At 36.1% G+C, this 23,329-nt stretch overlaps 1 protein-coding gene across 4 annotated transcripts in view; it reads left to right on the top strand.

Moving 5' to 3' along the window:
* The window catches only part of LOC134842445 (guanine nucleotide exchange factor VAV3-like), a 593,770-nt gene extending 570,758 nt beyond the window's left edge, over positions 1-23,012 (top strand). Inside the window, exons 2-4 of one of the 4 annotated variants that reach the window (XM_063858799.1) lie at positions 10,574-11,602; positions 21,134-21,310; positions 22,374-23,012. In XM_063858799.1, the coding sequence (XP_063714869.1) occupies positions 10,574-11,602; positions 21,134-21,310; positions 22,374-22,781 (1,614 nt within the window). In that variant the 3' untranslated portion in view covers positions 22,782-23,012. Of the gene's footprint in view, positions 1-10,564; positions 11,603-21,133; positions 21,311-22,343 lie in introns of all 4 variants that reach the window. The other 3 variants (XM_063858815.1, XM_063858828.1, XM_063858807.1) reach the window with 3 other exon arrangements.
* Positions 23,013-23,329: the final 317 nt, after the last annotated feature.

The following is a 23,329-nucleotide window of genomic DNA, read 5'->3' as shown; positions in this document are numbered from 1 at the left end:
AGGTCAAATTTACAAAAACTAGTAAATACATGTGGATTAAACACAATTTATGGGGTCTCTGGGACATGGTTTAATGACTCTAAGGAAAAAAACTTACGAACACTATATAGTGATCATTTCGATGTGATAGATCAGCAGTCGCAAGCGAAAAAAATCATAAAAGGAGGGGGCGTCATGTTACTCATTCCTAAAACCTTACACCCTACACTACGCAGGGATCTAAACTTATTTCATCAAAAGTATGACAGCATCTGGGTAGATTTTAAAATATCAAAGAACAAAACTGAAAGATCAACATTTTTAAATATTTCCTATACTCCAAGTAAATCTAACAAAATAGAGTTTGTCGATAATTTTGCTCTGTCAGTTGACTTCGCACAAACCTATAATTCAAATATTGTTCTTTTGGGCGACTACAACCTTAACTATTCAAATACTCAAGCAAAACAATCCTTGGATACAATTTTAACGCCCTATAATTTAGAAGTTGTCAATAAAACAACACCAACTCATTCAAAAACACTGATTGACTATTTTAACACAGATTTAAACTCACCGAATTGAAGATCAAAGTTTCAAGTTCCACTCCAACAATTATAACTGATCACTTAGCTAAATTTTTGATATCTGAATTGAAGTTACTTGATGAAACTGTGCCGTTTAAGCGTACTATCTGCGATAAATAAAAAAATTCAGAAGAAGAATTTGAAACTGCCCCAACAAGCATTAATTGGGAGTCTTTCTACAGGGAAAATAACCCTGAAAAAATGTTCAACGTTTCCTATTCAATTATAGTAAGCTGCCGTAAAATATGTGCACAATATATGTCTGCATTTGGAATGAAAAACCAAAAGTCAACCTGAAAGACAATACTTTCAAATCGAATTTATTTAACTCTAAAACAACTGAGCGACAGAAATGGTATATAGTGAATGACACAAGGAAACCACAAAAATCAGCAAACAATATCACACTACTAAAAATTTCGTTTGGTGAAGCACTAGCAAACAACTTCAAAATGGCAAATTTTTTGAATTACAAGTTTTGTCCTCGGATGTTTTTTTTTAGGCAAAAAATAATAAAAACGTAATTGATTCTACCATCACAACACAAGGACCAAAAGGGAACGCAAAAAAAATAAGCTCCAGTTTGCACGTCAAATTGAATGTAAAAAAGAAATAGCATTTTTAAACGCAAATAAACCACCCGGACCTCTGATCTTTTAGCCTGGGCTCTGAAAGATAGGCGCAATGAAACGTTTCTCATAAATGAGAAACCTTACATTTCTCATAAATGAATTCATTAAGTACAATTTATTTCCAACAAGACTGAAAAGTTTGTTACCCCAATATACAGAAAGATGACACAGAAATGGCAGAGGACTATAGACCAATCTCCATAACAGGTCTATAAACTACTATAAAAACAAAAGAATTTTTATTTATTATCTGATAATCTGCTCAGCAACACCCAATTTGGTTTAAGAACTTCATATTCGACGATGGACTCCATCCTTTTTTCATTGCGTTCTTCCGCGAATCAATAGATGCAAACAAATATGTTGCCGTGTTTTTTATTAGATCTATCCAAAACTTTCAATTTTATCAACCACGATCATTTAAAGAACCAATTGAATGATTTGGGATTCTCTGAGTCAGCAACTGAAATGATTCGTTGTTTTATTAACAAAAGACAGCAGAAATCTGTACTAAATCATAATAAATCCAATTTGATCTCACTTCACCAAGGCATACTTCAAGCTACAATTTTGAAACCCCAATTTTCAAGCTATACATAAACGACCTGAACAAAAATTTAACTGAATCTTGCAAAATGGTACAATATGCAGATGATACACTACTATTTTGTGATGATAATTGCATCAAAAATGCTCGAGAGCTATTGTAAACGTCCTGTCAGAATTTGTCTCGATACTTCACAAAACATTCTCTAAAACTCGAAGAAAACTTTAATAAAATTTAGCAAAATTATCAAGGCTTAAACCACAATCCAAAGCTCAGTCTGAAATTTGATAATAACAAAATAGAAGAAAAGCCAGAAGTTAAATATTTGGGGTTAATCTACATCAATTTCTAACTTTTCAGGGAAAAGTTAAAAATATATTTAGAAAATTGGCTTGCGAGATCAGATCAAAACATTACAATCGATAAAAAAAACCCTGACAATCAAAAACCGATTACTATTAATGAATGCTTTAGTCATAAGCCATCTGCACTACCCAGCAAAACTATCAAGCAGTTTGACATCCAATCTAAAAATATTGCTTGAAAAACTCAGTCGAACGTGCAGTCGATTGCGATCCCTACCTTCCCATGTTGCTTTCTTTCTTTTAAAAAACTGCTTTTATATCCCGAAACTGATGTACATACTGCGAACCTCAACTCTTTTCCTTAAAACTACTTCCTTACACCGATTTGACGAGTGCATTCGAAATACATTGCAGGCTATTTTCAATGTGATGATTGACGATCCCCGATGGGAGCTCATGACACTGCCTTGCCTCGTATTGTTAATTATTTTGTCAAATTTACTTTTATGCTGCGGCGACATTAAGCCAAATCCACGTCCAATTGTGCAATTTAATGATATATCGGAGAAATTAAACAGTTACGGAAACAAAATAAAATCTACACTCAAACTGCAAGAGTTTAAACAAAAAAGGTCAAATTTACAAAAACTAGTAAATACATGTGGATTAAACACAATTTATGGGGTCTCTGGGACATGGTTTAATGACTCTAAGGAAAAAAACTTACGGACACTATATAGTGATCATTTCGATGTGATAGATCAGCAGTCGCAAGCGAAAAAAATCTTAAAAGGAGGGGGCGTCATGTTACTCATTCCTAAAACCTTACACCCTACACTACGCAGGGATCTAAACTTATTTCATCAAAAGTATGACAGCATCTGGGTAGATTTTAAAATATCAAAGAACAAAACTGAAAGATCAACATTTTTAAATATTTCCTATACTCCAAGTAAATCTAACAAAATAGAGTTTGTCGATAATTTTGCTCTGTCAGTTGACTTCGCACAAACCTATAATTCAAATATTGTTCTTTTGGGCGACTACAACCTTAACTATTCAAATACTCAAGCAAAACAATCCTTGGATACAATTTTAACGCCCTATAATTTAGAAGTTGTCAATAAAACAACACCAACTCATTCAAAAACACTGATTGACTATTTTAACACAGATTTAAACTCACCGAATTGAAGATCAAAGTTTCAAGTTCCACTCCAACAATTATAACTGATCACTTAGCTAAATTTTTGATATCTGAATTGAAGTTACTTGATGAAACTGTGCCGTTTAAGCGTACTATCTGCGATAAATCAAAAAATTCAGAAGAAGAATTTGAAACTGCCCCAACAAGCATTAATTGGGAGTCTTTCTACAGGCAAAATAACCCTGAAAAAATGTTCAACGTTTCCTATTCAATTATAGTAAGCTGCCGTAAAATATGTGCACAATATATGTCTGCATTTGGAATGAAAAACCAAAAGTCAACCTGAAAGACAATACTTTCAAATCGAATTTATTTAACTCTAAAACAACTGAGCGACAGAAATGGTATATAGTGAATGACACAAGGAAACCACAAAAATCAGCAAACAATATCACACTACTAAAAATTTCGTTTGGTGAAGCACTAGCAAACAACTTCAAAATGGCAAATTTTTTGAATTACAAGTTTTGTACTCGGATGTTTTTTTTGAGCCAAAAAATAGTAAAAACGTAATTGATTCTACCATCACAACACAAGGACCAAAAAAGAACGCAAAAAAAAATAAGTTCCAGTTTGCACGTCAAATTGAATGTAAAAAAGAAATAGCATTTTTAAACGCAAATAAACCACCCGGACCTCTGATCTTTTAGCCTGGGCTCTGAAAGATAGGCGCAATGAAACGTATCCACACCTTACATTTCTCATAAATGAATTCATTAAGTACAATTTATTTCCAACAAGACTGAAAAGTTTGTTACCCCAATATACAGAAAGATGACACAGAAATGGCAGAGGACTATAGACCAATCTCCATAACAGGTCTATAAACTACTATAAAAACAAAAGAATTTTTATTTATTATCTAATAATCTGCTCAGCAACACCCAATTTGGTTTTAGAACTTCATATTCGACGATGGACTCCATCCTTTTTTCATTGCGTTCTTCCGCGAATCAATAGATGCAAACAAATATGTTGCCGTGTTTTTTATTAGATCTATCCAAAACTTTCAATTTTATCAACCACGATCATTTAAAGAACCAATTGAATGATTTGGGATTCTCTGAGTCAGTAACTGAAATGATTCGTTGTTTTATTAACAAAAGACAGCAGAAATCTGTACTAAATCATAATAAATCCAATTTGATCTCACTTCACCAAGGCATACTTCAAGCTACAATTTTGAAACCCCAATTTTCAACCTATACATAAACGACCTGAACAAAAATTTAACTGAATCTTGCAAAATGGTACAATATGCAGATGATACACTACTTTTTTTTGATGATAATTGCATCAAAAATGCTCGAGAGCTATTGTAAACATCCTGTCAGAATTTGTCTCGATACTTCACAAAACATTCTCTAAAACTCGAAGAAAACTTTAATAAAATTTAGCAAAATTATCAAGGCTTAAACCACAATCCAAAGCTCAGTCTGAAATTTGATAATAACAAAATAGAAGAAAAGCCAGAAGTTAAATATTTGGGGTTAATCTACATCAATTTCTAACTTTTCAGGGAAAAGTTAAAAATATATTTAGAAAATTGGCTTGCGAGATCAGATCAAAACATTACAATCGATAAAAAAAACCCTGACAATCAAAAACCGATTACTATTAATGAACGCTTTAGTCATAAGCCATCTGCACTACCCAGCAAAACTATCAAGCAGTTTGACGTCCAATCTAAAAATATTGCTTGAAAAACTACTGAGTTGGGCAAGAAAGACCTGCTGTGAAAAATTTGATTCTTCATCCGATCTTAAGATGGAATACAAGGTACTTCCGGTTTCCTTGTATCTCGATTGGAAAATAATTTGCCATTTATGGAAAATCAAACATAAATTACTACCGGCACACACAAAAGTCGAGTTCCCGAATAACACAATTGACGAAAACTAAAGAACTAAAAAGCTACATTTTCCTGAATAACACAATTGACGAAAACTAAAGAACTAAAAAGCTACATTTTCAAGCAAGGTTCAGCAGTCATTACATCGAAATTTTTTTTTCTTCAGAAAATCAATTTTCATTTGGAACCAAATTCAAAATGCAAATTCAAACAAAAACAGCAGCAGTTTAACTTACAAGACTATGAAATAAAAATCTAAGGAATTTTTTCTGTTTTTTTCGTGAAGTTCCTTCTATGGCAGCCTATGGAAAAACAACATGGAAATAATTTAAATTTCTTTGATGTTAAAATTCTAACCATTATTTTATAATTTTGTAAATAAATATATATAACCCAGAAAATTTGTGTGACCCACACTTGCTTAATTTTTTAAATTATCATTTTGCGATTAAAGTGTTCATTGTTTTATTTTTTGGTTCAGAATGCAGCCGTTTCTTGAGAGCACTGTGATACTCTAGATATAATCTGCAAGTACCCTTTTCAGAAAATAGCTTCAAAATTAAAAAGGAAGTAACCTTGATAGCAGCGAATCATGTAAAAACGCATCAAGTTAAAAACGTTTTCATTGCCAACTGCAAAATCATCAGTAACTTAAAAACAAATATACATATGTACACATAGTACTAGTGTACAAAAATATTTACATTTTTTTTTAAACGAAAAAACTGAAAAGCAACAAAAATGCAACATACTACTACGGATAGAACTAAACCAGAAAAATATTTGACAATAAAACTAAAGTTTAATATAACTGTAATAGCTCAACACCTTTTGTTTTCTTAGATATGCCGTTTTTATCATTTTGAAATTTTTCAAATTGTTAATTTTCAATGAAATAGATTTTAAGGGACAGAAGAAAGAAGTCAATTAAATTGAACAAGAAATAAAAAGAGCGTATATACCGCACAGTTTACAGTTGAAGCAGTGAAGCGAAGGGTGTGTGTCAACTAGTTACCTCAAGGATGCATCCAGCGTTCCCGCGCTGAATCGCTAGGTCTAGCTTTTGTTTGAGAAATTTAAAAGCTAGTTTCTCACCTGTTAAGACTGTTATTCGCCTTGCAAGTTCTTTCAAGAAAACTGCAGTAGATCTACCAGCGCCACCCAGTGTTTCCATGGCAACGGTTTCGAAAATTACAGTGGAAGGCAGGTCTGAATAGTGGTTTCTTTTGCGGACTTCGGCCTCGGAAGCCGCATTGGCACCCGGAAGAACTCCCATTCGCAGAATAGAGTTTGTCAAACGACTTATACATGTGAAATCCCATGCCAAGGTCCGTCCTCGCTGCCATGGCATTAATGTAAGTCCATCTGGTCTGCGTCCATCTTTGCGTAGCAGCCCGATAGGTTCTAGTGTGGAACTGATGTAGGGTGATTTTATAGAATCTTTAATGATCATGTTGCCATTCGAGTGTCTGATGAACCTGTGCTTGATCTTCGGGCAGACAAGTGCGTGTCTTCCATCTGTTGCTGCGACATAGCCACATTTGCACGTGTGTTGTGCGGTTACTGGGGCTCCTAGACGCAGACCAGCTGAAATACGGAACTCATCATCGGACAAAGTCAGACCCAGCGGACGAGAAGGAAGGACGTCCAGCCAAACGCCTGAACCTACCGCGCGACAGCCGTGATAACGAGCAAGTGAGTTTTCGTCGGTACAATTGCTCAAAATGTTTACGGATTGTTGTTCGTAGATCGGTTTTGTCCAAAATTTTTGAGCGCACTGGGGGGTTAATTCTTCAAATCGGTGGTTGCTGAGAGACTCCCAATGGTCGACGGCTTCGTTAAAAAGACCAGGACTGCTTATCTCAGAAGCAAGGCAATGCCGTAAATTTTCAGTGGAAACAAAAGAAGCAAAAAATGCTGATGAGCTGAGAGTGCTGGTGTTTGAAAGACCAAACCTTCCTTGTTTCGTGGGCAAGCAAATTTGACTGAAAGAGACATCGGAAATGATACAGTTGAAGATTCTCTCAAGTTCAAGGCGTACAAGTGTGTCGATTTCGTCGAATAAATCTGTGTGTTTAAAGGCAGGACTAGCGCGGAGGACATCCATAAGTTTAGGGACAAAGAGACAATTTTTAATGAGAAAGAAAGCGGTTTGACATGGTAAAGAAGCTGTTCGCTGCAGGAGTGTCTTGAGTTTGGCAGGTTTGTCCACTAACTCTGCTCGAATCGACCGAGTGCCTAGACCAGCCCCAAGAAGTGTACTGTCTTCGGCATCAACGCATTGAACAGTGCGAAATGTCTCACGAAAAGCTCTTTCTATCTCCTTTTTACTGCTCCCAAAAGCTGTCACCTCGCATTTCTTCTCATTCAAAAGAAGACCAAGTTTCTCACATGCTTGTTTGATCAGAAGATCATGGAGAGTGGTGCGCCATTCATCAGCAAAAGCAACGTCATCCAGGTATCCAGTTTTCAGCTTGCTCAAGAGGTTCTGCAAAGCAGGATGTAGGACAAGACAAAAGCCAAACGTAGCCAAGGGATCGCCTTGCTGAAACCCTTCTGTTGATTTGATGGTGAAGGCGTCATATATCAAGAAACTGCTGTCATCGTAGCAGAGTTTCACAAAGCTAAGGATATCAGGGGCGTGTTCATTGATGGCTTTCAAAATGACATCACGTCTTACACTGTTGAAGGCGTTGGCAAAGTCAATTTTGACAAAGGCTTGATCACGTTCTGCGCATTCAATGAAATCGCGCGCTACATGGGCCGCCGCCTCATTTCCGTGTTTAACACCAGCTCCTAGCTGAAAAGGCCAAAAATAATCTTTGAGTTTTTCCAGCATGCGTCGTGAAATGCATTTGGAAATGGGTCTTCGCAAAGTGTCTTCAATCGCGATCGGGCGTATTCCTCCACATTTCTTGGCCAAAGAGATGAGTGTAGTACTGGAGACGACAGGCTTGAAGAACGCAGGGATATTGCCTGTCAACAATCACATTTACCATCAGCATCAGTTTTCTAATAGTCTGTCAGATGCGAGAGCTGGTTGTTGCCAGCTTCGTTAGCAGATGGTGAAAGTGCGTCTTTCACGTGTTGTGGGGTCTGAGGCCCGTCGGTCCACCAGCACTACCTGCGTTAAAAGACATGACCGCTCTCCTGACTTCAGACTGACTAACTTGAAGTTGAACACAGTCGTCAGATGGGGGTGTAGCTTTGTCTGCGGGTGCAGGAGGGTGTTTCGAGTCGAGCAGTGTTTTGTTCTCAAGAGTCGGTGGCAAGAAAGTAGATTTTAAAATGTGAAATTGTCGCAGCTTTTTGGAGTGATACGAAGTTACTACCAGCGGATGCGTTTGTGGCTTCTCGTCCTAATATTTTCACCCAATTTTTTTTGTTCAAGTCACAATTATATTTTTTTCACTGTCAACAATTTTCTCCTAATTAAGAAAAAATAGTCTGATTTTTTGAAAGTAATTACGCTGTTTTTTGAATCCCATTTATGAATTTGATGATTTTGGAATTGAAACGGTTTCATTTTTTTTAATATAGAAAGTTCAGTTGTATGCTGTCGGCCATTTAAGGTTTTTTTTAAAGTTTATCCGAAACCCAGTTATTTTGGAGATTTGGCCATTTTAGATCAAAAAACCTTCAAGTCAAAATTGTTTTCATGTTCAAATTTTGAAATCAAAAGATATGTTGGATTTCCCCCTCTTTTTACGGCTGTATTAAATTCTCTTTTTGTTGCATATTTTTTATATTGAAGCAACTTTTATGCTCTTTTATGTGATGATGCACGAGAGAGGGATTCGATTATCCAATCTTTCCTGGCGGTTTTTCCTCATATTACCATCACTGAACCCACAGATTTAGTCCTCTTAGGTGCTCCTATCGGCGAAAACGCACAAAAAGCCGTTGTTAATGAGAAACTTGATGAACTCAGTCGAACGTGCAGTCGATTGCGATCCCTACCTTCCCATGTTGCTTTCTTTCTTTTAAAAAACTGCTTTTATATCCCGAAACTGATGTACATACTGCGAACCTCAACTCTTTTCCTTAAAACTACCTCCTTACACCGATTTGACGAGTGCATTCGAAATACATTGCAGGCTATTTTCAATGTGATGATTGACGATCCCCGATGGGAGCTCATGACACTGCCTTGCAAGCTGGGCGGAATGGGAATTATGCAGGTACCCAAACTCGCCATTGCAGCATATGCGTCATCTGTATTCAGCACTCTCGACATTTGTAATACCATATATGCTAGCGAACCCACTACAGAATCACTAATTCAAGATGCTATCCAACGTTGGCGAAACAACGTGAGCACCGACGTGCCTTTGCCAGAACGCAAATATAAGCAAAAAAAGTGGTCACTACCAATGATGCTTCAACAGGCCGAACTGCCCAAGGATTCAGGAGACAGTGCCCGCTTGAATGGATTAATGTGTCCCGGAGCTGCTGACTGGCTCAACGCACTATCTTCACGATCACTCGCACTCCAACTTAGTGATGATGAATTTCGCATTGCCATTGGATTTCGACTTGGCGCACCAGTCTGTACACCACACAAGTGCTCTTGTGGCGATAAAGTCGATTCCTACGGCAAACATGCGTTAGTTTGCAAAAAGAGTAGATCAGTTCATGCCAGACACTCTATGGGCAATCACATCATTCATAGAGCGTTCATCCAAGCCAATATTCCATCGACACTCGAGCCGCAAGGACTATTCCGGTCTGACCGCAAGAGACCCGACGGACTGACACTGGTGCCATGGTCACATGGGCGAGCGTTGGCATGGGACTTTACATGTGTCCATAGGCTAGCCTCCTCTTACACGCAACTCGCTGGTAAAGAGGGACCAACTGTGGCAGATGCGGCCGAGACCCGTAAACGGTCAAAATACGAATCAATATCTGAGTCTCACATCTTCCAACCAGTTGCAATTGAAACCCTTGGAGGACTGGGAACCGATACGCTGCGTTTCGTCACTAGCCTGGGCAAGAGAATAACACAGGCTAACGGGGACGACAGAGCGACTCTTTTTCTGCGGCAGAGACTTGGGATTGCTGTTCAGCGAGACTCTGGTGGTGGAAGTCGATGACCCGATTGGCGCCGACTTCCGGCGATAAACAAGTTCAAACTGTTTTAATCTCCATTTAAAATGTTGCTTTTCATATGACTCTGGTGCTTATTTTTACCATTTCAAACTTTTTTTTTAATGTGTCTGAATTCACATTCTTTTCTCTTTTATCTGTTTGAAGCACCGAAGGTGCGTTACTCGCTATCGTTTTAAAGCACATCAAATTTAGATTTTTCTCCTGGCTATTTAGTTCGAACGTTCCTTCAAGAATGATTTCTTTGTTCCAGTCTACCTTAGTTTTATCCGCTGAATTAAGCTCTATCCAATTCAAAAAATGCTGTTTTCTCAGCCAATTCATAACTATTAAATAGTCATGTAAGTCTTTCCAGATGCGTGTGGCTTGTAACAGTAGAAGATTGGTTGTTTGTTTTTCGCTGCTGTTTTCCTTGCTTTCGAAAGCTCAGTGTTCGAAAGATATTGTGATTCTTGGAAGCACTGGTGATCTGGCGCGAAAATACCTTTGGCAAAGTGTTTTCGAGTCTGTTTCATATTTAAACAATGATTATGAAGGTATTGTTTATGCGTCATTTTATACAACAGACACAAGAGAGTCGGTGGTACAGATTGTTGATCAAAGTATAGAAGGGAACAAAAGCCAATTCCTTGAGAAAATTAGGGTTATACCTCTGACGAAAAATGCCGACTACTACAATTTTTGTTGGGAAAATAGACATTCGTCGCGTGTTTTTTATGCAGCCATTCCCACAAATGCATTTAAAGACGTTCTGCAATGGATAACTACAAGCTGTATTGGAGTTGGAACTGTTGACGTAGCCTTAGAAAAACCTATCGGAGAAGATTTAATGAAATTCAAGGACTTGAATTTATACATAAAGCGTTTATCTTTTTCTGGTTTCAGTGTTCATTTCATTGACCATTATGCCTCAAAGCCTTTATTAATTGGTGCTACTGATTGGGTTTTTCCTAGAATGCCTTTGAGACCGACTGAGTTTCAGTTATTTCTTCTGGATGATAAAGATGTATTTAGGAATCTCAATAATTACGTAGCCGTTAACGGCGTTGTCGCTGATGTTATTCAGAATCACGCGAGTGTGTTACTAGCAGGCATGCTTTATTCCTTATTGAATAGTACTGAATCCGCAGATGAAATTGCTGACATACTTCAAAGTATGACTGAGCCATTACCGCTGTGGATTGGGCAGTATAAGAAAATCGAAGAGGAAATGGTCTCAGTTTTTGGGTTTGAGCACCAAGAACATATTCCAGCGACTGCCGTTGTAGCTCATTTGCAATATTTAAGAAGTAGTAGTGCATCACCGATCGATGTTTTTGTAGCTGCAGGAAAAGCGAGCAAGCGAAAAATGTCATATGCGAAGGTCTCGTTCGGCAACTTGGAGGTAAGTTTTTAAATAACAGTCAAGGCTACTGTCAGAGTTTATGTAACTACTCATTCATTGCCATTCATTTTTTGTAATTTATAAACTCGATTCAGTTCTCTATATCTTGGACTTCCCTCCATGTTTCTCATGCGCCTTTTGGTGTTCTGAACTTAACGGGGGATATACTATTGTGGTTGTGTAAAACACCTTGACAGTTTTGTCTAAGGCACCAAAGCAGCGAATAAAACGAGGTGAAACTTCTGGAAAGCGTTTTCTTTTTTAAATTTGATCTTATATATATATATTCAGTAGAACTATGGGCCATTTTTACTAAAGTTTTTCATGTATTCAATAAAAAACAAATTGAAATTATGATCAGAAGCTTGTAGAAGCTGAGTTCAAATGTCGACACGTCTGATTTTGGAGTTGAAACTGAAAAGAAAATGTTTTAAATTAAAGAGTAATTAGTTAGACAAGGAACTTAATGTGACAGGAATTTGAATATTCTCACTGTTATGAACTCGAAATGGAAATGTTTGCGGTCCAAAGTCAACTGGAGGCGCCGAATAGCTCGGATCTTCCTCACATTTGCAATTGGCTTCTTGAAACTGAAATAAAAAGAGTTTTTCCTGAGAATCGCTTGGACATCGCTTTGGAAATTTTGTTATCTTTGCTGCTAAATTTTTTTTGATCGCAAGAGTTATAAGATTTTTTTTTACAGTGTTTTTACTTCGTAAACTCCCCAGCTTGAGAAAATATGTTTGGTTAGTCGTCGTCTGACTGAATTTTTTAACGTATCATTTCTGCGTATAAAAGATGATCTTACTGCGATGAAGCTGGGACAGCCTTGACTCATCGAGAATCCGGATATCCAAAGACCGGATCCATCTGGAGTTTTTTCCTTTAAACAAGTTCGGAATGCGTCCTCGCACTTTAAAAAATCACTACCGCACACGCTCTCGCATATTCCACGCTCATCACAACACTTGGTTTCCTCCGCTGAGAAAACAAACGGTGGCGCACTGGTCCCAAACATATCAGCTAAGTTGCACCCCTTAATTGGGGATATAGGCTTCCCATTTGAAGTCATTGTCTCCCCTATATCACATGGCAGGCAAATAATGTTTCCACTGAACGGTATGTCTGAAAAAAAAAACAAGTTGCGGCCTTCAACACAACAGTTAATGCAAATTAATGTACGATGGAGTAGTCTTTTTTGACCATGAGTAAAAACATTATAACTAGTCGATGAACGTAATTTAGACTCTTATATAGGTCGTTATGTTTTTTCGACGAGTCTTAAAATACGCTCAAACTTGATTTTTCGCGGTTTGACTTTAAACTTCATTTTCAGTTTAGTGCTTTTTCTTTGTTAAAAGGAAAACAGAATCTATTATCGAACAGCAAAAAGGTTGAGGTCTCACAAAACTTATCGACTTCGAAAGTGGAATTTGTTTTCAGATTTCATAGTTAAATAAAAACTAACTAATAATCCAGTTTTCTCAACTTGGTTTGATTTCGTCAAAAAGTGCTTACCATAAACTCTTCTTGAAATTGAAAAAGTTTCCTTTTTGTTCATTTTTTCCAACTGTGTGTTGGCTATGTTTTTTACTACCGAAACTAGTGTTATAGTGCGAGAGCTAGTAATTTGTTATCAAAGTATACTTATTTTCGGGCAAACAACTTCTCTTACAAATTTCTGCTTTTGCTTCATATCTACTGAATGCTCATTCTCTTGAAAATTCAAATAAAACTTCTTAGTTCATTAAGTTTTCGTTTTTAAAAAAGTTATATGTATTGAGAATGTTTTTTTTTCTTCGGATTTATGGGTTTCGTCCTAATTTCCGTTGCCTGAGTTTACATTTTTGTTCAAATGAAGTTTAAATTATCTAGTACGCTTTTGAGGCAGTTTCTTTCCATTTTTTTTTCATTTGATTTGGACTGTTCCTGGATGATAAAACAATGATTATGAAAATGTATGGGATTTGCTGTTTACATTTACTTGAAACGGTTTGGAAAATGTTTTCTTAAAATAATTTGTATCTCACAAAACTACTTTAACGAATTTAAAAAAAGTGTATCATTAAAAAGACCGCCTACTCCCCTGTCGGCCTACATAAATCCTTAGTTTTTTTCCACCATATCCCTCTTTCTACAACATTCGAAAAACTTTGTCAGAGGATTTTTCGACGCAAATTTTTGGAATTTTTTATTTTGTTGATAACTACTCGCCCAAATCTGAGGTTTTGGATTCAATCGAAAGTATGGTTTGTGGAAGATCCCCTAATAAGCGGCTACGCCCAAAATTGTTTCTAAAAGTTATCGCGCTCAGAAAAGTCACTTTTTAATTTTTTTAACCGTTTTGTACACTTGCGACCTTGCGAGCGTTTGTGTAATAGTACAAACCTATTTTTCTAGTCTAACATGCAATTAAAAGTTTTTTTGATTAAAATTGTTCACTCATTTGAAAGTTTCACTGTAGCATTGGAAATTGTAAAGCATATGTTTTGCTTTATATTTACCTAGACACTAATTCGAGGCCAATTTCTTGCTTTCTTATTGCACTTTTTGAGCTGCTTTTGGCAGTGTTCTCGATAGTGTTTGCGAAGCACAGCTTCGCTTTTGTTGAAACTTTGACTGGTCTTGAAAACTACTTTTCGAAGTCAGAGGTTTTGTGTTCATTTTCTTATTTCATAAAAATGTAAAGTGGGAAGCTCAACTGCACAAATGGATACCCCAAAGTGTCAGATTAATGGTTTGTTCGAAAAACAGATAGTAGGCTTCTTCGCTTCACAACTATAACTAACTATTTTTAACTGCATAATCTATAATACTCGGAACAGTCAAATTAGATTATTCGTTTTATTTTACTCTTCAAACAAATATGAGATTAAGCATTCGTTGTCTCTGTTTTAGAGTAAGAGATGTTGTGCTCTCATTCTGAATTTTTTGCCGTTTTCCAATTTTTCGCCAAGTTTTTAACTTCTCCAAAAATACCCTGACAAATCAAAGATTTAGAGTTCAATCGAAAAGACAGATTTTGGTAATCGTTTCGGTATAAGTGATTTGGCAGTCACGACGTCGATAACATGAATAGTTTTCGGTAAAAGTCCTCTACCCTACCTTTTCTCAATGTTTTTCAAATATCAGTTTACTAAATTGTAATGCAATGTTTTTATTGTGTCGCAAAAGTTGCGAAGCTCCGCTTCGCCTCTGTATTAAAAGTTTTGCAATATAGTTTTAAAAATTGTGCTGTATAGCATGAGTTTAATAGTATGTGTTCGATATTGGCTTTGTTGAGTCTAGTGTTATTAATGGTCAAGAGCAGACCGCAAAGTTGGGAGGAACGGAGACTCCTAGTTTCTAGGTCGTTGGTTGATTCCTGTTAATAAATAGTTTTTTTCAAGACTTTTTGTACTTTTCTTGCCCTTTTTTTGATTGCTAAGTGCAGCTTCACCTCTGTTTATGCATGATTTTAGATTTTTGAAGGAAAGAGTGGGTCAATTTTTTCGTAACTAGCTTCTGAATGGTCGAGCTGCTATTTGGTTTAAAACTTTTCTTCAACCCTCGGTGCTCCGACCACTTCACAAAGTAGGAAGGAACGATGATTCTTTCGGTCGTCTGTTTGGTTCATTCTCTCGTGGTCATCATCGAAAATAGCTAGGATTGCTAAAAAATTCATGTCATTAAGAAATTCAAGTGTGTCCACAGTTTCTGACTTAAACTTTTTCGGAGATGGTGCTGCGATAAAACTTATTCGATAAAAGAGGAATAGAGAAAATTTGCGGTCGTAATCAAATTGTTCGCATAATCTTTCTCCAAGATAAAGCAGTCATGAGGTTTCAAAGTTATTGCAAGAAAGAATGTTCTCAAATTTGACTGTATTTGAAATTGTTATTCGGAAATTGCTGCGAAGTTTGAAATTTATAATGGTAGAATGACTTTTATGTATAAAATCAGTTTAGGAAAACTCATAAAGCAAAAAGAACATCATTCTAGCAAGATTAACCTTACCGCAGAAGAGTACTGGATTCCAGTTTTTTTCTTAATTTTAAAGCGTAGTAGTTTCAACTGTTTTACCAAAAATATTACATGATGGAAAATTTGCTGACACATGTACCATCTCTGTCGTCTTATGCTGAATTTTATATAGTTAATGCATTTTTTATCAGTCAGAAATAAATGCAGTTACTGAGGTCCAATTACAGATAGTGAACTGTTTTTTTTCTGCTTTTCAATAAGGAAAATGTTCCTGACAGGTAGTTTTCGGCATATAGTTGGATTTTTTCTTAGTCCGATACATGTTCAATTAATGAGTTCTAATTACTTTTCTGATAAGCAAGGGTATTGCAATAGGGTACTAAACTTATTTTTCCTGCAAACAACTTTATTCGCAGGACTCTTCTTATCTGGACTCATTATTTTCTTGAGTCCTTTTTTCAACCAATTTACCGCTACAGATAACCATTTGCCGCAACAAGTATATTTTGTGCTTGTTGGGATATGAAATATTTGCCTTATTAAAATTTTTCAAAACTCGATTTGTCGAAATTTCATTATTTTTGCTTATTGTTTCCTTTTTTCGGCTTAATAGGTTTCGGCCTTTTTTTATATTGGCTTAGTGGCCTCATTTTGTTTCATTTGGCGGGCGAACAAAGTGTGTGCTGAGGGGTAGGGGACTTGATAATTTTTCAGAAGTCTAAATGATTTTTTTTTTCAGCTTAAAAGGTTTCTGCTAAAATTTTTCGGCTTTTTTTACCAGTTGGTAAATTTTCTTTCGGTGCGAATTTTACATTCAGTTGTTTTGGCTTGTTTTCATTTCAAAATTAGCTCAATTCGTTTTGATAGATTTATTTTTTCGAACTTTTCTTGTTTCAAGCGGCCTTCTCGTTTTGTATCGCAAGTGGTGCGAAGCTCAGCTTGGCCAGTGTTGCAGATACAGATTTGGGTCTTCTTTTGCTCATTAAACAGAAACGTGTCTTTCCTGGCAGATAGTTTTCAATAAACATGAAAAACTTTACAAAAAAAAACAGTCCATTTTGAAAATTTGGACGAATCTGAGGCCTTTATTTTTTGCTGCAGTGCTGGGGCTTAGCATAAATTGTTTGTGGATTGAATCCTTAATCTCAGATTTGGCTGGGTGGATTTTTCTTATTAAAAACAGAATGACAAATCCATAAAATGGTTTAAAAATTGCACTCTTTGAAATGTTTGAATGCCATAGGACGCGCGGTAAGGTAAAATGAGACAAGAAGATTATGCAGGCGCATAATCAAAAAGCCGGTCTTTCCATTGCTATCATTCTTTGGAAATTGGTTAAGTAGTTTTGAGAAAAACGACAACTTTTGAATTAAAAATAATAAAACCAAACCCCATAAATGTCCGTGTCTGCTTTTATTCACAAGAAATGTATTGGAAAACCAGGAAGTCCATTTCATTTACAGTGCAGTATAGAAGTCCCATTTTGATGAAATTTCCCAAATAAAAAACCAAATACGGAGCTTCATTATGCTATAGAGGATCAAAATTTTTCAATTTTTAAGGCCACAACTGTTTGCTTCCAATTTATCAGATTTAAGCAGATTATCAAACTATGACCTCAATCTACAATCTTCGAGATTTATGTATTTTAAGTGATGGCTACATCGTTGATTTCATTTTTGCTGTTAAATAATTTTTTTTTCTGTTTTTGTTTCTGGTAACTTGTTGGAGGTCGATAAGGGCGTGATATTTCCAGCTTTTTAAACCCTAAAAATTTTCATTTTCAAATCGTTCTCACAATTTGAAGACCTTGTTTGGACTTGTTTACTGGTTACTGCAGCTTGAGCTCTGCTGGGTGTCAGAGAGGCTTTAAGGACGAGATACAGTTGGTAGATGCGACTACCGCTAAGTGAACAAGTTCAAGTTTTGTCATTGAACTGAATAAGGAGGGCTACGACATGCGAGTTTCAGAAGTTTTCTTCACTTCAATTTAAGTTTTCCGTTTATTTAAATAATTTTAGTTGTTTCAGTTTTAGCATTACTGAAATTTAGGCATTATACCAACCTACGCTTAGGAAGTCAATCGCCTCTAATTTGCAGTTCTGCATTAGAGGTGGGATGTTTTTGTATCTTTTTTCGCTCTGTTTGTTTCTCGTTTTTTATCAATATGTTTATTATTCTTTATGTGATTATTTATGATTTTCTCTGGTGTATTTTGCAACATTAAGAATGAATTTTGATTGTCATCTTAGTCTTTAAATTCGAGGCAGTTCTTAGCAACCAACGTGGGTTCGTCAGCTGTCTGTTGGCTATTGGCTATATTTGGTTGTGTTATGCTCAATGCTTTATAATTGCTACCAAGAGATTTTATTTCTTCTACTTTTTCAAGAAATTTTTGCTGAGGTTTGCAAATGGTGGCTTGGCTCTTTTTCCTTTTCCCCCACCTCACACAAGCATCAATTTTATGGTCTAAGGAGTGGTTTTTCAAGGTTTATTATGAAGATCAAATATGTTTGTCATGGCTTTTTCATGACAATCGGACAATGTGAACAGAGTTATACAAATTTGCAGGTGGGAGTGGGGGGAAAGGAAAAAGAGCCGGTGGTTTTTCTCAGACTAATTAAACGAATTAAAAATCTGACCTGTTGTTTGATTGGTGTCAGTCGTATTAGAATTGTTTGATCGATCTTCAATGTCGAAGCCTAAAACAGGAGTAAGTTGAGCTGTATGGAGAAAGAGTTACCACTTATCGAAATTTAGTTTTTCTAGAGAACGTTTGTGCCATGATAATGTGCTCGATACCCTGTGTCCAATTTGGAAACAATTTTAAAGGCTCATGTAAAACCCAGTTTTAATTCTGGGCAAGCGAGTTTCTCAAGTTGTTATGCATGCGCATAAGCAGCGCTGCTCACTGATCACAATAATTTGAAGTCTGCAAACCAGTGTTGATACTTTGGCTCTTCCTAGGTAGAAGACTGGAAAAGAGCCAAATTAATTTACTATTCTGGATACATAGTCTTCCATTCAATAACGAAAAATCAAATCAGGAGGGGGAGTAGAGAACAACAAACAAGATTTAGGTTTTTTCAATTTTATCCCCCCCCCCCCCACAAGTAAATAAATCAGATAATGCCAAGTCTCGACCTTTCTATTAACTTGTCGAGCTTTCTTTTAAGTTGACCTTATAGGTTTTCTGAGCTTTCCTAAATCACTATGAAGATACTATTTATATTAAATGTTTGAAAAAAGGCGTTTTTATGCACTTTTTTGTAAGTTTTGACCAAGTTTTTTTTGAAGCGTGTTCCTCTCAAAGTTAGGGCTCTTTTCCAGTCCCCCCATCGTAAATTTGCAAAAAAAGCTGCTCGAAAATTGTTCACTTGTCATTTTGCATGTAAGAATTGTTGTAAAAATTTGTTCACCTGTTCACGCTGACGTTTCTATGCAATTTCTAACAGGAAAAGTCATTTTAAATAGACTTTCATATATTGATTTTTAGAAACAATCAAAGGGGGGACTGATAAAGAGCCAAAATTAATATATATTGGCGCCAAAGGCGCTTTTAAAAAGATTTTGGCCGGTCAGCCTAAAATGGATATCATAAAATCGTACCAAAGTGGGCACCTTTGGATCGTGAGTGGGTTAAATCACTTAAAGGACGTCCCTCTCCCCTCCCCCACACCCTAATCCGCTACTGAGTGTGAGCAAGTGAACATATTAGAACCATTTATCCGATCCGCAATTGTAAGTTTATAGAATTTCTATTCAGTATCTCTCACATTGTATTTTTACGAGGGGGCGAAAACCTGGAAAAGAAGGAAGCCAAATATAAAGTTCGTTGAAAAAAACTCAGGTGCGATGTTGGACTTAACTTTGTTCTGAATTGGCAATGGGACTACTTTCATAGGTTCATGTTTTTTTTACTCACCCTTTAAAAATTGTGAAGCATCGCTTGAAAACAGTGTGACATAAAAAAGGTTGAGCACGGGAACAGGAGACAGAGAAGTGAAATTCTGAATTGAGAAAAGGCTTAGTTGCACCAATAAGCATAAGAACAGAGTTTTCTCGGAACCCATCTATTAAATAAACAATGAAAAACGTGCAAGTTTTTGATTTCACTTCAAATCAGTTTTCTGCTCCATGTGGATTCCTAAAGCTCACGTGCCAAAAAATTCTGCTCAACTGATTCACAGACTTCTAGCAACGCCGCACACAAAAAAAGTGAGCCAAAAATGATATTTTTGGGTATTTTGTGGACGGTAATGAATCCCAGCTCTACTGCTTCTCTCCACATTCGTCATTTTTTCCTGTGGTCCATTTGTTCAGAAAATTGGCATGTGAATGAATTGCCCAACTACAAAAACTTTTTTGTTTTGATATACAACATCGTAAAATACAAGGAAGAAAAAAATTTAAAAATTGTATGTTCATAAATTAAGTACTAAATCGGAAGGGACAGATATACGACTGTAAATTTTTGGATACAACTAGTGGGGGAATACAGAGACCTACTCGAAAAATCAATGATAATAACAATCTGATTGACGCTTATATCTTGGAAGGAGGGACTAGCAGAACCCGGCTTTTTTCCACCCCTCCTTCCACCCATAATTGAAACTAAAAAAATAAATTCATCAATTAATTACTCATCGGGAGGGACAGCTAACGAGAAAATGCGGCCCTTGAATAGCTCATCAATGGTAGACAACGTCATGAAACAAAAGGAAGAAAGAAATTTTCCAAGTGGCTCTTTTTTCCCCAACCTGCGAAATGTAATAAACAACTTTTCTGTTCACATTAATAAGAGTCGATGAACTTAGTTCAGACTCTTATATAGGTCGTGATGATTGTTTCCAGGAAGTTTTAAATTTTTTTCCGGCTAATTTTTACTTTTTCGCGGTTTGACTTAGTTTCTATTTAAATTTAGTTCATTTTCTTTGTTTACACTAGTATTCAGCTTCGTGTAGCATTACGAATCTTCTTTTTCTCTTATCTAACTCGCAAAAAAGTGTTCATTTATCTGGAAGTTTTCTTATTATTGGAAACTGCATAGCATCTGTTCCCTGCTTTTTTGTGGCTAGTTTCTGGTGCCTATTAGGCTTCCGTTTCTGTGGCTGAGTGGTTAGTGTGTGAGACTCTTAACATCTATGGTCGCAGGTTCGAATCTCAGACGTAGCCGATTTTTTTAAAACTAATTCGAGGCTTATTCATAATTATTCTTTGTCTCCTCTTTTCTTTGTCTCTAATTATTTACAACTGGTGGGGGAAAAACAGAGACCCCGTAAAATCAATGATAACAATGTGATTGGCGCTTATATCTTGGAAGGAGGGCGTAGAAGAAACCGGCTTTTTCCACCCCTCCTTCGACCCATAGTTGAATTTAAGTTTCAAAAAATTGTTCAACTGAATCATAAAGCAGTGAAGCTTTGCATGTTGAACAAATCAACTGATGTGAACATATTTATTTTTCATACTTTTGTCATTATATCACGTAAAAGAGCCACATTTTTCAGTAATTTAATCGTGATTTCTAAATGTTTGGTTGATTATAAGTGTTGGCATTTGTTTCAGCCGGAAATGTATCTGAACTTTGACACACCCTCAGCAAACTTCCCTGAATTGGTCATTGGAAGACCAAAAATAGACTCCTCTTCTCCTCATGAAGGCAGTGTTCTCAATGACCATACATTCATGCCTCACTGCCAAATGAAGCCACTGGGCCAGAATTTCATCTCTTATAACCACTATGTAAGATTCTTTTTGAATATAAACTTGCGCCTGTCCAAATTTTTAGCATAAATTGAAAATCGCTTTGGGTTGTTCGGATTTCCATTGCAAAAATACAAGATTCACGATCCACATTTTTTTTTCAGTCTGCAAATATGATAAGACTGTTTATTCTATTGTTATTGTCTGCTATTTCCAAAAAAAAATGTTTAATTATCCCAGTATTTTCGGTCCAATCAAATTTTCTGTAATCTGCTAGTGTGAATTGTTTTCTCGGGCGCATCATGTTATATTCTCTTTTTAAAAATTTCTGCAAGTATGAATTGCAATTCTGATATAAATCTACCGACTTTATTTATTAGCTCCACACTTTGGAGCGAATCAAACGGAAAAGGTTTTTTAAAGGGTTTTTACCTTGTATACAGACTTGTCACAATTAAAAAAAAACACTAGAAAAGGAACTCAAAAGGAAGATTAATTAAGTATAGATATTTCCTTTCACCCAGCTGCAATTTATTACCGGGTAAAATTTGGCTCATAATGTTCGATTTCCCTATAAGTTGGGAAACGGAACAATTGGGTTTTTCAAACATATTTGATTACCGTACTGATCCCTGCAAAACCACTCGTTACATCATAAAATTGGTGCTTATGTGTGGTTGGAGATGGGGAGGGGGGCTGCAAGAGGAAACATACATTTAGAAGAGATGAATAAATGCCGGTTTGAAAAGCTAACTGATGCAAAGACGGTTTTTCTCTCTTTGTTTTTATACCCTTGCGATAAACAAGGGTGTTGCAACTGTGTACTAGACTTTTTCTCTGTAAATAACTTTGTTCATAGGGTGAATGAAATTGGTGGTTATCTCCAAATGGTTGCTTTGGTCACATAACAGATTCACATGAGACTGTCGCGTTTTAAATTTCTGTTCTACTCGAAATGTATTTTTATATTGGTTGTTAATTTACCGATTTCTGAATATCAATTTTTTTCTCGTCGTTCGGCTCTCCATTCTTTCAATATTTTTTAAAAAATATCAATTGCAGATTTTTTCAGCATGTCTAATTTGGTGTGATTTCATTCAAGGAATCAGTCTCTGGGTGCAATTTCACAACCTCACTCTACGGTCACGATCTACCCAAACCATACACGCATATCATCACTAGGCTGCTGACTGGCGAGACATCTGCTCTCCTCAATTTTAAAGACGAACTTGGGAACAAACACAAATCCAAGTCTCATCTGTTGAAACCAACGCCAAAAATGGTTGAAAATCAGTGGAAATTGTGGAATAATTTAACGGAAACAATCAAATTTATGGATCCAAATGCTAGAACTTCTTATCACAAATTTTCCAACCAACTCTACAATTTTATTGTCATGAGTATGGAGAAATATAAAGGAAAGGAAGTTTCTCGAGACGAATTGAAAAAGCTACATAAAGAAGCTAAAGGCAGTACTAGTCCTAAAAACATGGATCGGAATGAGCTGTAACTGTGCAGTAAAATAAGCAGGCAATGAAAATTCTTATCTGTTGACATTTGTAGATAACATTGATTGGATCAACCGTACAATTACATCGCCACCTTCAATCTTTTTAGGGAGAGAAAATACACATTTTTCACACGATAACTTAGTAGAAAATGTTGGAGTGAGTATTTAGACAGCCGCGTATTCATACTCGTCAGTATTTAGACAAATACTGTATGAACCAATCAGAATCGAGAAAAGACATAAATAATCCAAAATAAATAATAATTATTTATTAATTTCTTCTTTGTCTCGATTCTGATTGGTTGAAACACTATGTCTAAATACTGACCAGTCTGAATATGCGGTTGTCTAAATACTGATATGTAACCAAAATGTTATATCATAACTACGTTATCGAAACATAATTAAAACGTCGATTTAAGTGTTTTGTATCACATCAAAAGCGATTTAGTTAAATATTGTAAAACACAACTGCTTTTTGAGCGATTGATTGTTTGAAATGCATATTTTGTTCAGGTAATTTTCAGAATTACTACGTGCTTCTACGG

Source organism: Symsagittifera roscoffensis, chromosome 1 (assembly GCF_963678635.1).
Source record: "Symsagittifera roscoffensis chromosome 1, txSymRosc1.1, whole genome shotgun sequence".
In the NCBI taxonomy this organism is placed as follows: domain Eukaryota; kingdom Metazoa; phylum Xenacoelomorpha; order Acoela; family Convolutidae; genus Symsagittifera; species Symsagittifera roscoffensis.
This window is presented reverse-complemented; position numbering and strand designations above follow the sequence as displayed.